This window comes from Balaenoptera borealis (genome assembly GCF_965194805.1).
Source record: "Balaenoptera borealis genome assembly, chromosome: 16".
Lineage (NCBI taxonomy): Eukaryota > Metazoa > Chordata > Mammalia > Artiodactyla > Balaenopteridae > Balaenoptera > Balaenoptera borealis.
The window spans coordinates 71727783-71742707 of record NC_138872.1 but is presented as its reverse complement, the minus strand read 5'-3'; the positions used below and the strand labels follow the sequence as shown (position 1 = coordinate 71742707).

General features: G+C 43.4%; 1 protein-coding gene across 4 annotated transcripts in view; it reads left to right on the top strand.

Annotated features, from left to right (window-relative positions):
• XPO6 (exportin 6) overlaps positions 1–14925 on the top strand; it is a 111860-nt gene that overhangs the window by 90085 nt on the left and 6850 nt on the right. For 3 of the 4 annotated variants that reach the window (XM_082359608.1, XM_082359607.1, XM_082359606.1), the window contains 7 exons: positions 217–309; positions 3597–3741; positions 5397–5543; positions 6447–6636; positions 12188–12343; positions 13313–13427; positions 13603–13774. In XM_082359608.1, coding sequence (XP_082215734.1) covers positions 217–309; positions 3597–3741; positions 5397–5543; positions 6447–6636; positions 12188–12343; positions 13313–13427; positions 13603–13774 — 1018 coding nt within the window. The remainder of the gene's footprint in view (positions 1–216; positions 310–3596; positions 3742–5396; positions 5544–6446; positions 6637–12187; positions 12344–13312; positions 13428–13602; positions 13775–14925) is intronic. The other variant, XM_082359609.1, reaches the window with a different exon arrangement.

Here is a 14925-nt window from a genome sequence, read left to right as displayed (position 1 = left end):
ATATTGTTTTCAATGTAAGTAATGCTTTAGTTGGTATCTTAGTATATAAATCTTTATGCACATCTCAGATTATGTCTTTGGGATAAAATTGAAGACCTGGTCTGGATTCTTTTTGATTGAAAAGAAGTCTGTCCTCGAGACCTTGGTACCTAGTCCATTTTGTCTATTTTAGTCCATAAGCTGAATGTTTTTTCTTGTATTCTTCTTTGCCAACAGGCTGGTCAAAGTCACTTTGTATGGATCTCAGATAAAATTGTACAACATTGAGACTGCCGTGCCATCAGTGTTGAAGCCTGATCTCATTGATGTGTAAGTATAGTTAGATGTTCGTGTATTCTCAGAAAGACTTTGTTGTCTGGCCCCAAATGATTTTGCAGATAAAAAGGGACTGTAGTGGCTGCCATGAAAAGATGAAAATCTCCCACCTCGAAACCTAGAAAGAGAAAGATTGTTTGATGATATCTCGGGGCCGGGGTGGTTGGAGTGAATGGAATTCATCGGGCAGATGAGAGCTGGCAGCAGAAGGTATATGGAGTAGGCATTTCAGGAGGAAAGAACAGCACAAGCCAAGCCACAGAAGTGTTCCAGAGTCACACAGTTAGGGACGTGGTGAGCAGTTGGTGTGACGGGAGGCGGGGCTGGATAGGCATGTTAGGGCTAAGTGTTTCACCTTGAATGCCATGACTCTTACCCTGTAGACCAGTGACTGAAACTGCAAGGTACAGGAGAATTGCTTGGGAAACATATTCCCTCAGAGATTCTGATTGTAGCAGGATGGCATAAGCCTCGGGTATTTGCATATTAAACAAGAACCTCAAGTGATTTTGAAAGCGGGGCATCCAGGGACCACACTTTGAGAAACTTTACAGACAGTGAAAAGCCATTAGGAAAGTGACATATGGAAGGGATAGAGGAATGGGGACTGGAGATGGGGCCATATCCCAGAGATTACACTGCCCAGAAGGCTTGCTCTAGACTAGAGCAGGAGTTGGCAAGCTATGGCCTGTGCCAAATCCAGCCCACTGCCAGCTTATGTAAATAGTTTTATTGGAACACAGCCATGCCCATTCATTTACGTATTATCTGTGAGCTGCTTTGCACTATGGTGGCAGAGTTGAATAGTTCTGAACAAGAGTGGATAGCCTATAAAACCTGAAATATTTATACTCTGGTTTTTGCAGAAAAAGTCTCTGACCCCTGTTCTAGAGCATTCTTGAGCTTCAAATTAGATAAATAATAGAAAGAGAGTCTTATTTATATTTAAATATAAATAATATTTATATTTTCTTACTTTAAGGTACTTAGTACCTTCTCTTACCTAACTTATTTTGAAAAAGTTCAAATCTATAGAAAAGGGGAAAATAGAATGAACACCCATATACTATACTCTCAAGCTAGATTCATCAATGATAAATATTTTGCCACATTTGCTGTTTTTTGTTTTGTTTTTTTTAATAAATTTATTTTTATTTATTTATTTTTGGCTGCATTGGGTCTTCATTGCTGCATGCAGGCTTTCTCTAGTTGTGGCGAGCTACTCTTCGTTGCACTGCCAGGCTTCTCATTGCGGTGGCTTCTCTTGTTGCAGAGCACAATCTCTAGGTGCATCGGCTCAGTAGTTGTGGCTCGCGGGCTCTAGAGCACAGGCTCAGTAGCTGTGGCACACGGGCTTAGTTGCTCTGCGGCACGTGGGATATTCCCGGACCAGGGCTCGAACCCGTGTCCCCTGCATTGGCAGGCGGATTCTTAACCACTGCGCCATCATGTTTTTTTTTTCTTGTGCTTCTCTCTGTATACACAAGTGCACACACATACATTTTTTGTGTGTGAACTGTTTGAAAATAAATTGCAGACAACACATCACTTCACATGTATATCCTTCAGCATGTATCTCCTAGGAACATTCTCCTACGTAACCAAAATACCATTATCAACACTCAAAAACTTTCATAGATACAGTAATGTCATCTCCTATTTTTAAGTGTATATGTATATATATTCCGTATTCAAATTTCCCTAATTATCCCAAGAATGTCCTTTTTACGTATATATCTATAGACATACATATTTTGGATCCGAATTCTAACTAATGAGTCACACATTATGTGTGTCTCCTGTAGCCTAGACCAGTTCCCCAAATTGCGTGTTTGGGAGGGGTGGGGTGGAGAGAGAGACTGACTTTCTGGAGATCCAGATCCTAATTTTTTTTTTTTTTTTTTAAGAAAATCTTAATCTGGATTTGTCTAGTTGTTTTTCTCTGTATTCGATTGAGGTTAAACATTTTAGCAAGAATACTGCATAGGTGATGACATGTCCTTCTTGCGTCGTATCTAGAGGCACTTGAGGTCAGTTTGCCGTGGGATTGTTGATACTGAGTTTGATTTTAAATAGTGTCTGCCTATAACCTAGCTACATCCACTGAAAGCTCCTAGAAGCAGTGGCACTCCAGTAGCAATGCTACCTCTAGTACTCGGGCTCTTGGTTTCTAAAATACATTCTCCATCAAAAGGGACCAGAGTTCCTTGGAGAAATGCTCCAAGTCTGGGGCAGGTTGACCCTGGAGAATCTTGTTGAGTCAGTAAGGAGGGTTGGGAACATACGAAAAGGATATAGGGACTAGCTTGAAAGGGTTTTTCCTGGTCAGACTTGACAGTGTGATCATCAAGAAATAATGAGTTATAACATATTGAATATAAGGCATCCATATAATTTAAAAGAAAGAAAAAGATCAGGGAGGGAAAGCTGTTTTTTACAGAAGAGTACAGCTAATGAACAGAAAAAGAAAGATAGAAGTAGAAAAACCACTAGTTTGCAACCACCAGTGTAAGAATGATTTAGGCAGGGTTCCTCAATGGGTGTTCGTTGGGGAATGGTATATTTATTTAGAGTCTCAAAGTATCACCCCAAGATTGCTTACTAATTTTTTCAGAAAAGGGAGAAATAACCCATTTAGGTTTATTAGAAGGTCTGGTGTTTTGTAAGCTCTGAGACAACTGCCTCACTTTTAAAAAGATGGATTATTTATTATCTTTGATGAATTTTGAGCTTTTATGATGTATATTTTGTTGTGTGTATGGTGCAGTACAAAATTGGCAGAAACCAAACATAGTCTTTGCTACTTCAAGCCTCTAGCCAGATACCATGTATGGTATGATGGAAGCTTAAACTTGAGAGACTCATATCAAAGCTTATTTATAAAACTATAATTCCTGGTAGTTTTCTACATCCTGATTTGTAGCTATGGATATAAAATTCTTACTAGTTCCCAAGTCAACACATTATCACTTAAGTTCTTTGATTCTGTTTTTACTATTTACCATTCTCTCGGCTGAGCTCACGTGTGTCACAGAAAGATTGAATGAGATCTGATAGACATTTACTAACTGCCTTCTGTGTTCCAGGCAATGGTGGCAATATTTAGACGATGGGTTTTAACTTTTAGGTACTACGTGAGCAAGTAAATGGTTTCCACACTTTCACGCGTGTCCTAGAATAGTAAATGTGATGGATGGAATTCTTCCCTCCTGTGGAAACAAGTTTAGTGATAATATATTTTGAGCATAACCTTTAAAATCGCGTCTTCTCTCCTTTCGCAGGCACGCTCAGTCCCTGGCTGCTCTGCAGGCTTACTCTCACTGGCTAGCACAGTACTGCAGCGAGGCTCATCGGCAGAATACGCAGCAGTTCGTTACGCTCATTTCCACCACCATGGATGCAGTCACACCCCTGATCAGCACCAAGGTCTTGAAACAGCAAAGGCTGCACCTTTTCTCTAAATCCACGTCTGTCCTTCTGTTCATATACCCGTTTCTTATAACATTAAAATACCACAAAGCATTGGACCCAGTTCTTAACCGCTGTGATAGAACTATGTGTATTTCATGTTCCTTTTTAGTTGTAGTCCATACAAATTCAAATACAACTATTTTTTCAATTCTCTAAGTCCCACATGAATACATGCTCATTGTCAAAAAGTAAAATACTGTTCCAATATACAGACTAAAAAATTATGGTACTCTTTAATCCCTACCTTCAAAACATTTTCCTTTCCAAGGGAAGCACTGTCAACAGTTTGTTGTATATCCTTCAGACTTTTTCCTGTTTTCACATACTGCATAAGTAAAAGTTTGTAGATAGTTGGAGAGATATCTTCAGATATCTTCTTTTGCTTAACATTATGCCTCGGAGACCTTTACACATGTCGAGCAAGTTCAGTTTTTCAAATTGACCAACGCTATTCTGTAGTGGGGGCGTATAATGATTTTTCTGTTGATGGACATTAGATCCTTGTGTGTACATCCTTGTAGGGTAGACTCCTGGAAGTGTAATTGCTGGGTCGAAGGTTATATCCATGTAAAATTTGATAGATTCTAAGTCGTCCTCCAAGAAGACCACCAATTTATATTTCTAAAGCATATACTTTTTTTCTTTTCTTTCTTTCTTTTTTTTGGGTGGGGGGGCGGTAGTTTTAATCATACATGGCATCCTGTACCACTATTAACAGAACACGGTATTGTTTTCTGTAAATTTTTGTTATGTTTGTAATTGTAAATGAGTTATGATATCCTGTGAGGGGTTGTTTCATAACTTATCTACCCATTGCTGGTATTTTACGTTGCCTCCGCTTGATAAAGAGTCACTCTGTAATGAATAACTCTGAAATGTGTGTACTCATGAATGTAGCTTTGTCCTTTTAGGTAATTTTCTTAGAACAAGTGGGATTATAGGGTTAAAAGTTAGGGATATTTTGTGATTCTAGGAAATTATGTAATTTTTTTCCCTAAATTATTCTACGTGCCACTGACTCTTTGGTGTGTTGTTTTCAGCACAGTCTTACTAGCATTAGGTCCTGTTTTCAAAGAGTCTTCTCTTTTGCTAATTTGAAAGGGATAGAATGGTACGTGAACCAAGGTTTTGATTGGCATGTTGAGGTGAAGGAAGTAGGCGAGCCTGGTGCAATTGATGGAGTGCAGAAAGCGGTGGGGGGAGATCTTGGCTTGATTGGAGCAAGAAGAGCGAGATGAACAATCCCCAGCTGTTTGAATGATATGCCAAGGAGTTTGCCATGTGATTTAAGAGCTGACGGGAGCCACTGTAGATTCTTGAGCTGAGAAGTGACTGAGCTCAAAGATGCCGGTGACTGAGAATGGGAGGAACTGGGGGGGGGCACGGGGGGGTGGTCCTGGCTTGAGGGCAGGAGCTATGGATGTGGCAAGGAAGAGGATGCCTTGTTGCTGGGCATCATTATAGGAAAAGCTCTTTGAGCCAGAGCCTAGGTGGTATAATTTGGCATCCAAGAGCCGTATTTAGCTCGTGGCTGCCTCACCAAGTTCTTCTAATACCAGTCTCACAGGAGATGTTGTGAGCTGACATATCATGTCCTCTTCCCTCGCCAGGTCCAAGACAAATTGCTGCTATCTGCATGCCATTTACTGGTCTCACTGGCCACCACTGTGCGACCCGTCTTTCTGATCAGCATCCCCGCAGTACAGAAAGTATTCAACAGAATCACCGATGCCTCTGCCCAGCGGCTGGTTGATAAGGTGAGGCCTCAGGGCTACCCTGGGGTCCCCAGAGCCGTGTGGCTCAGGCTCAGGGAAGCTGAGGAGAAGAGTCTAGCCTTTCTTTTTGCACTTAGAGCTTACAGGCTGTGCTAACATAGATGGATTTCTTATATGCATGGCACCGATGCAGCCTCAGTGCTCTCTGTCATGACCTTCCTAACACAGTCAGTGTGCTGATTCACACGTAAAATGTTCCTCCCAAGAGGCGTGGAGATTGTGCTGCTTTGAGAGCTGGCAATTTGGCTGGTGTTGGGAGAGTCCTCTTTGCATTCTTTCTGGTTTAAAACAGTCTGCTTTTGTTGTTAAATGTTTGTTTTCTTAGGGTTGAGACACTGCAGACAAGTATATTCTCCTAAAATCCTCCGGGAGGCTCAGGCTAGAAGTTTAAAAACAACAAAACAGGGGTGGGGTCATAGGGGAGTCCAAGCAGTTACTTAAAAGCACCTGGGATGTGAATGTATTGCTTCTGACTTGACGCCAAGGGCACATTGACTGTAAGAGACTCGTACCAGCACTGTTGTGAGTAGCTTCTCGGAGGGTGTCAGAAGCTGGCAGCTGAGGGACAGGTTGGATTCAGTGTCTGTGATTTTGCCCTCTGTGATGCTTCAAGTACTGAATTAGAGGGGAAGTGCCAGCACTAAGAGTGATTGTGGAGGCTGGCCCTGAGATGTGCTAGACCCAGATTTGGTGTTTTTGCCTCAGTTTTTCTTTTCTCCCTGGATTATCTGAGTTGGACCAAAGTCCCAGGCCCAGGTTTTAAGAAAGGAGCCTGAGGCCTGAGCTCACTGTGTGCGGTAGGTACTGAAGGTTGTGTCAGGCACAGCCCCTCTGCTGCCCACGTTGCTCGTAAACTTCTGATGGATGCCTTGGGGTCTCTTCCAGGCTCAGGTGTTGGTGTGCCGAGCCCTCTCTAATATCCTGCTGCTTCCATGGCCAAACCTCCCAGAGAATGAGCAGCAGTGGCCTGTGCGCTCCATCAACCATGCCAGCCTCATCTCTGCGCTCTCCCGGGATTATCACAACCTGAAGCCCAATGCTGTCGCCCCGCAGAGGAAGATGCCCCTGGATGACAGTAAGTGGCCCCTAGGCAGGGGCAGCCTGGGGAGATAGGTAGGGCAGGCATCATTCTTCCTTTGTGGCAGATGGGATTTGCATCTGGGGCTCATGGGTGAATTCATCTGTCCAGAGTCACGCAGCTGCTAAGGAGCAGAGTCGTACTCGGGGGTAGAATCCTGTTTGCCTGTGGAATTCAGTGAACACATCAGATGAACCTATTTCCTGAATGCAGGTTGCCCCCGTCTCTTATTTAAAATGTCCAAAATAAGGAAAACATCCATTTAAAGGCATTACTTGATGATGCCTTCCGTGGGTAAACATCCTACAGTGATTCTTGATCCATTTCAGATACTTGTATAAGCAATCAAAGCAGTTCACTTCTACACACTGGGAAGCATGAAACTATCTTTTGAAACCGTTTCTAACCTTTCTCCAAATATATTTAAGAGGCTTTGAAAGAGCTTGGTATCTTCAAGTTTGATTGTTTATATTAAAGGAGGAGGAAAAAAAAGAATCAAGAGAACTCAATAGTTCAAGTAGAAGGCATCAGCTTTCTCTGAAAAATCTTCCTGAAATAACAAATATTAAAGAAATATTTTGAAAATACAGTCTATTTTCACAGAAAGAAAATAATAGAACGTTGCTGATAGCAACAAAAATGCTTTGTGAAATGTTAGTCATATGTACTCAACATTCTTTAAAAAAAGCATTACTTTTATAATTAGGAATATTAATAACATATGCTAATTGTACAAAAATACTAGAATGGTATACAGATGGAAAAAGAAACTCTTAAATCTCACTATTTTTAGTATTTTAGAAAGTAACCTTTTTAACCATCTTATTGTTATCAACCTTAATAATAATATACCGTAATAGCCAATTATTTTACCAGCAAAAGTGAGTTTATTCGGGAATAGCCAGAGGAATTGGAGTTCTCAGGATATGAGGACTATGGCAGACCATAGGCAAATCCAAAGAACTAGGAAGGGGAACTTGCTTTTATAGGGTAAAAGGGGGAGTTGCTAGGGGTTGTAATAACCAGAGTCCATTGGAGGAACCTGGGAGTCCAAAGTATAAAGACTTCTCACTGGTTAGGCTGCTACAGTCTGTGATTGGCTGGACTGTCTTCAGGTGGGAGAATAATTTTCTTCTTCCTGCAGGATAAGTAGGCAACACCTTCCTATTTGGAGTAATTGACAGTAATACATGGTGGGGCATGATAGCTCCCCCTGCAGACCTGTCCTGACTCCTGGTCTAGCTAAGGTTTAATTCCTCATTGTCTTCCCTTTTCTATTTGTAAGAGTATTTTATAGTTATATAGCTGCATAAGAATGGCTGGCTTAATGAGGGCATCCTGTGTGCCAGGCTCTTGCCTCGGCGATCTTACATCCTCATCAAATCTCTGGCTGTGCCAACATCAACCTTCAAAATCTGGTATTTGTCTGAATCTCGTTCTAAGTGTTTTACATTCAGTAATTCATCTAATTCTAGTATCAGCTTTATGAGTTAGGTACTGTTAATTATCCTGATTTTATCCATGAGGAAACTAAGGTATGTGAAGATCGAGTAACCTGCCTAGGGATTCCATACAGCTATTGTGGAATCATGTTTTATAAAGCTTAATGGTCTTTTCTCACTTTATCTTGCATGTACTTATATCAGGTAGCATAAGCTAGGTTATGCTATGTGGTACCAAACAACCCCCAAAGCTTAGGCGCTTAATGCAGGGAGAACATCTATTTTCTTGCTCTTACTATGTGTCCAGCTTGCGTCAGGGGTTTGGGGAGGTTTTTCTTATTCTAGTCACTCGGGGACCCAGGCTGATGATGGCTCGGTTGTAGTCTGTGCTTACGTTGGGAAAGGAACATGGCGAATTGTGCAGTGATTCTTAAAGCTCTCGCCTAGAAGTGATGCTTGTCATTTCCACTCCCATTTCATTGGCCAGAGTGAATGGTTATAGGGCCAGGGCTTAACTTCAGAGGAAGTGGGAAGTGTGATTGCCACCATGTGAGGAAATATTTGCTGAATAGCATAATGATTTCCACAGTAAACATAATGAAAAACATAGTTAACGTTTGTTGAGTGTGTACTCTGTCCCAGGCACTGGGCTGGGAACTTTATATACGTTATTTCATCTAGCTTTCCCCTATAGCCCTTTGAGCTATGTCTTGTTATCCTCATTCTACAAGTGGTGAAATGAAGGCTGGAAAGTTTTTCCTATCCCAACTTTATACTTTGAAAAATTTCCAAACCTACAGAACAGTTAAAAGATTAAGTAAACGAGGGACTTTCTTGGTGGCACAGTGGTTAAGAATCCACCTGCCAATGCAGGGGACACGGGTTGGATCCCTGGTCCGGGAAGATGCCACATGCTGCAGAGCAGCTAAGCCTGTGCGCCACAACTACTGAGCCTGTGCTCTAGACCCCGCGAGCCACAACTACTGAGCTTGCGTGCTGCAACTATTGAAGCCTGTGCACCTAGAGCCCGTGCTCCGCAACAAGAGAAGCCACCACAATGAGAAGCTCACGCATTGTAACAAAGAGTAGCTCCCGCTTGCCGCAACTAGAGAAAAAGCCCACGTGCAGCAACGAAGACCCAAAGCAGCCAAGAAAATACATGGTAGTAAAACAGAATTAAACCCCCATTCCAACTAAAACAACATTGTAAATCAACTATATTTCAATAAAAAAATTTTTTTAAAAAGATTAAGTAAATGAGAAACTGATATCTTTCATCAGGATTCACCAGTTGTTAATATTTTGCCACATTTGTGTTCTCCCCAACCTCACACACACCTTTTCTTTTTAACTGAGCCATTTAAAGGAAGTTGGTGACATCAGCACTTTATCCCTGAGTACTTAACCTTTATCTTTGAGAACAAGATATTCTCTTATATTACCAGAACACCATTAACACAGCCAACCAAGCTGTGGAACATTGTTACAATAATGTTGTTTAATATATAGACCACATTTAAATTTTCCCTAGTTCTTATCAAACTGTCCTTTTTTGCTTTTTAAAAAAGGATACCTTCAAGGATCATGAGGTACATTTGATTGTCACATCTCTTTAGTTTCTTAATAAAGAAAAATATTCCTAGTTTTTGTTTGTCATGACATTGACATTTTTAAAGCGTCCAGACCTGTTTTCTTGTAGAAAGTCCCATAATCTTATTCTGTCTGGTTGTTTCCAGCAGTTTTTGGCAGGAACACCACCCAGGTGGTGACGTGTACTTCCACTGCATCGCTTCTGTTTATCCCATTATTGGCGATGCTCAGTGTGATCACCAGCTTCAGGGAGTGTCTGCCAATCTCTCCACAATAAAGGTATCCCGTACCCCCTACCCCCCACCCCAGGCCTGCCAGGTGTACATTGCTCTGGATCACAGGGAAAGTGGTGGCGTCAGGAGTGTGATTTAGGTCTGACTGGCTCCAGATCCGTTGCTCTTCACCACATTGCCCCTTTCTTCTTCTTCTTCTTTTTTTTAAAAAAAATTTATTTATTTGTTTGTTTGTTTATTTATTTTTGGCTGTGTTGGGTCTTGGTTGCTGAGCACAGGCTTTCTCTAGTTGTGGTGAGCGGGGACTACTCTTCATTGTGTTGCGCAGGCTTCTCATTGCAGTGGCTTCTCTTGTTGCAGAGCACGGGCTCTAGGTGCGTGGGCTTCCGTAGTTGTGGCACACGGGCTCAGTAGTTGTGGCTCACGGGCTGTAGTGCGCAGGCTCAGTAGTTGTGGCACACAGGTTTAGTTGCTCCGCGGCATGTGGGATCTTCCCGGACCAGGGCTCAAACCCGTGTCCCCTGCATTGGCAGGTGGATTCTTATCCACTGTGCCACCAGGGAAGCCCCCCCCCTTTTTTTTATTATTATTAATTAGCCTTTCTTCTTGAAAGCAGTGTTTTTAATGGTTTTATAACATCCTATCCTGTGGAAGTACCAATTTACATATTTCCAATTTTTGCATATTTAATCCATTTTCCTATTATTGCATATTTAATTGTGCTTTTTGTTTTCCACTTGCACATTTTTGTGAATAAATCTTGGTTCTTGTTTAAATACACTCACATCAGAGGTCAGATTTTGGTCTCTTGACTCTGTTTGCCTTCCCTGTGCCTTGTGTGTTCTTGGGGAAGCGTCTGCCAGGTGCAGTTTTCTGGCTCAGTGAGCATCCGTGTGCTGGTAGTGTTGTGAGTGAATGGCTTCTTCAGGAGCTCAGTTTCTAGCATCCCTGTGACCAGCCTTGAGTGGACCAGGCCTGTTGCGAGCCATTGTCTTCTTTCATGCCCAGTCCTATGAGTAAGGTGGTATCATCTCTCCACGTTTTCAGATGAGGAAACTGAGATTCAGAATAAGCAGAGTCAAGAGTCAGATCTGGTCCCATGCACCTCTAAAGCCTGGATTCTTTCTGCTGTCCCCTTCCCTGGAAGCTGCTGCAGCCCTCACAGAGTCTGGTGGGCTCGGGGTCAGGGCCACCCGGAGAGCCCTAGCAGGTGGAGGCTGGCTCTCAGCCCAGCTCCGGTTCCTCCTCTGGAGCTCCGCCAGGGTCGAGTCTGTCAAGCTCAGGCTGAGCCCTGTGGGGCTTCTTGAGACAGCCGGTGGGAAGAGAAACCCCACAGGTGCTAGGGAGTGGTGACAACTTCCCTGTGCTGGATCTCCTGATATGTCAGGTGCTTTGCGAGAATCATTCTGAGCCTTGTCTCTAATCCTCACAGCAACCCTGCAAAGGTGGGGGCTATTGGCCAACCCTGGTGTACCGATGAGGATCCTGCCCCCATGTGTAGCTGTGTTGACCACGTGCAATTCACATCCAGGCCCCTCTGACCCAGGCCCTTGCTCTGTCCTCTGAGATCCTGCCTGTTTGCTAGCCACTGCCTCTGTTTCCCCTGTGTGCTGTATGGAGTCATCAGTGAGCTCTTACATCAGGGGATTGTTAGAAGTATTTATTGTCAGTAACATATAATACAATATATATTACAATATACTATAATGCAACATAATAACAATAATTGTATATGTTTTTTTAGGCCCTCAGGCCCAATAGACCAAGGGTTGATCAGGCAGTTGATTCCTTAACACAGCAGCAGTAGATGTGCATGGCAGGTGCTTGTGTGGATTACCGGGCTGGAGCCATGTCTGGAGTTGAAGGAGGGTGTTTGATCTGCATGTGTCCATTCTTGCCTGTGATGATTACCTTGTGACACTTAACATTCTCACTGGTCTATTCACCATCTTGCAGTCTTGATTAAGTCCAAGACACCTAACCTGAGGGACATTTCATCTTCTCTGTGGACATGTTTCAGGTGGATAGAGGCAGAATAGAGGCAAAAAACTGAGCAGGCTGGCTGGCAGGCAACTGGAGTCCTGACAGTAAAAAGGGAACAAAAAAAGGAAGAAAAGGATGTAGAAAGAGAGATACAGAGAGAGATTGATAACTCACTCAAGAGAGACTTCTGTGTGATTGTCCTCTGAATAACTTTGCAGGTTTCTTCCCCTTCCCTGTGTTCCCTCTTACCCTGTTTATCCTCAGACAAGTCATAACAGGCAACTTAATCTTGGTTTGCAGCCAAGGTGATTATCCACCAGACACTTAGTGTCTTAGAAGATATCGTGGAGAATATCTCCGGGGAATCCACCAAGTCCCGACAGATCTGCTACCAGTCCCTGCAGGAATCCGTTCAGGTCTCCCTGGCCCTCTTTCCAGCTTTTATCCATCAGTCAGGTAGGAGCTGGTCGCAGGCCTCACTGCTGGGTGGTGCTGACAAGGACCAGAGTAACTGCTTAGCTCTGCAGGGCAGGCCAAGTCAGTCGGTGGGGTTGGCCTAGATGGTGAAGGCGGAGGGCGGTTATGTCGTGTGTCGCTGAGTCACTTGGGAACATGAATGGATGGGAGTAAGAGGGGCATTGCAGCGGGACAGAGAACTTTTCTGATAGTTCCACTTATTTACTTACATGGCAAGGTGGATTTTGCTGAGATGCTTCACCTCCGCACACTGTCACTGTCACTCAGAGAGGCTCTCTCTGGGTCTCTGGATGTACTCGCCTGGCTTTCATGACCACTTACAGTGGTCTTGTCAGTCTTATGAGAGAAATATCCAGGGCTTCTCAGTCACTCAGATTGCCCCTGAGTGTGTGTGGTTCAAGCCAGAGCGTACTGTACAATATGATTGTTTAGATCTGGAAGTGGAGCCACGCTAAATGTAACCAGTATTTTCTGCAGTTAATCTATTTAATAGCCCAGGGCCATGCAATCTGAGTACACCCTCACTGTCCACTTTCAGCCACTTGACCCTGGACCCAACTGCAGATTATCAGTCATAGAGAAGTGGCTGAAGCCCTCAGGGGCTGACCCAGTTCAGTAGTTGCATCAGCGAGTACAGAATAACCCACCTGCAGTGAGAATTCTGCGTGGCGCTGGGTGCTGGGCAGTGAGGGCGGCTTCGAGATGACCTTCTTTTCCTATCGTGAGCCATCAGGCAGAGTTCTCTGTGCCAGAGCAGTTTTCTCAGCACATCCTTAATCATTTCCCACTTTCCGTCATTGGCTGTGATGGTGTTGGGGAAATTTCTTCCAGCAGGAAGCCTTAGAGAGAAAGGATAGTGCAGATTGCAGAAGGAAGTGCATCAAGCCAAGGGCTTCTGTTTATCCCTGTGTACGTGCCTCTGATCATTTGCTTTGTCCCTTTATTTAGATGTGACTGATGAGATGCTGAGTTTCTTCCTCACCCTGTTTCGAGGCCTTAGAGTACAGATGGGCGTGCCTTTCACTGAGCAGATCATACAGACTTTCCTCAATATGTTTACCAGGTAACCACAGACCCGCTGTGTCCAGGGTTTTCAGACTCCACATGAGCAGTGGTGCGACCTGGCTACAAAGTGTGGGACTTTTTGCTCCTTTCCTTCACTTGCCCCAAGTGTTGGTTTTCATGCTGCTCCCCAGAGAAACGTTTTCTTGGCTACTGTGTGCTTTCTCTGTCTGCAGAGAACAGTTGGCCGAGAGCATCCTCCACGAAGGCAGTACTGGCTGCCGGGTGGTTGAGAAGTTCCTGAAGATCCTGCAGGTGGTGGTCCAGGAGCCTGGCCAGGTGTTCAAGCCCTTCCTCCCCAGTATCATCTCCCTGTGCATGGAGCAGGTGTATCCCATCATCGCCGAGGTATGAGGGGCTGGGGTGGTCCCCTGTGCTGCCTCCTGCCTGAGATGGGGGAGGGAATGAAATATTGAGGAAAATGGGTTGTGTTTTAAAGCTAATTTGTTAGTTATTTTATTTTTCTTATAAAATAATTTTTTTTCTGAGAAAGAATGCCATTAGCTTGGTATGGTTTTTTTTATATTGGTTGAGTTAATTAGAACTAATCTAGTGTAAGCATAACAGGTTGTCACAAGGTTGGTTGGTAAGTAAGATCAGTGTCCCATGGCAAATAATTTAGAACTTTAGGTGAATATATGGTTTTCTCCAGCAAACATAACAAATGTTGTAGTAATGACACTTCATAACACTTTCCTATTAAGAACTTTCATGATCTCAAGGATACAAAACAAGTTCTTAGAACCATTCAAAGCTTTCATCATTAGAAAGCTCTTTGTCCTTCTTAGAAAACAGCCACTCAGCATGACAAAATTCAGAATAAATATATATTTAACTTAAGTTTTCTGTAATAGTTACGTAAATAAGGGCTAACCTTCCTAACTGCCCAAACTAAGGCTTAAGTAAGTCCAGTTGCTTTGCATCATTAAACACACCTGCGCCCTCTGAGGATTCCTGCCATGGAAGTTGGTGCCCCCTGGTCTTAATTTAACTTTAATCAAAGCTGCATTAAATAGATCTGGGCCTTATAATGTTTAATTCTGCCGAGACCTGTGGAATAATGTGACCTGTCGTGCTCTTCAGTGACTTGGAGATTTTTGGATAAATGTGAAAATTATTGCTGAGCCTGCCTCCCTCACCCCCTCCTCTTGCCTGAGAAAGGAGACAGGCTGGGAGAGCAGTTAGCGCCACACTGTGCCTCCCCCGGGGTGCTGCTTCCACCCGGAGGCCCTCTAACGCCGCTGTCGGTGGTTTCTAAGTGCTCTTTAAACTCCTTTTCTATGGAGGGCAGAACCTCTTTTAAGCCTTCTTATTTGTCTTTATCCTCAGAGGTTGCATAAGACCAACAGGTTAGCTGGGACAGCTTTTTTTTTATACTGACAAAGGAACAGCACCACCAAGAAGATGTGACAGATCAGGTCAGCTGCTTGCTCAGCAGGAAATCCATATTCCTAATTGTTTTCCATTTAGTAGCCTTTTTTTCTTGGCTTAAAAAGCTG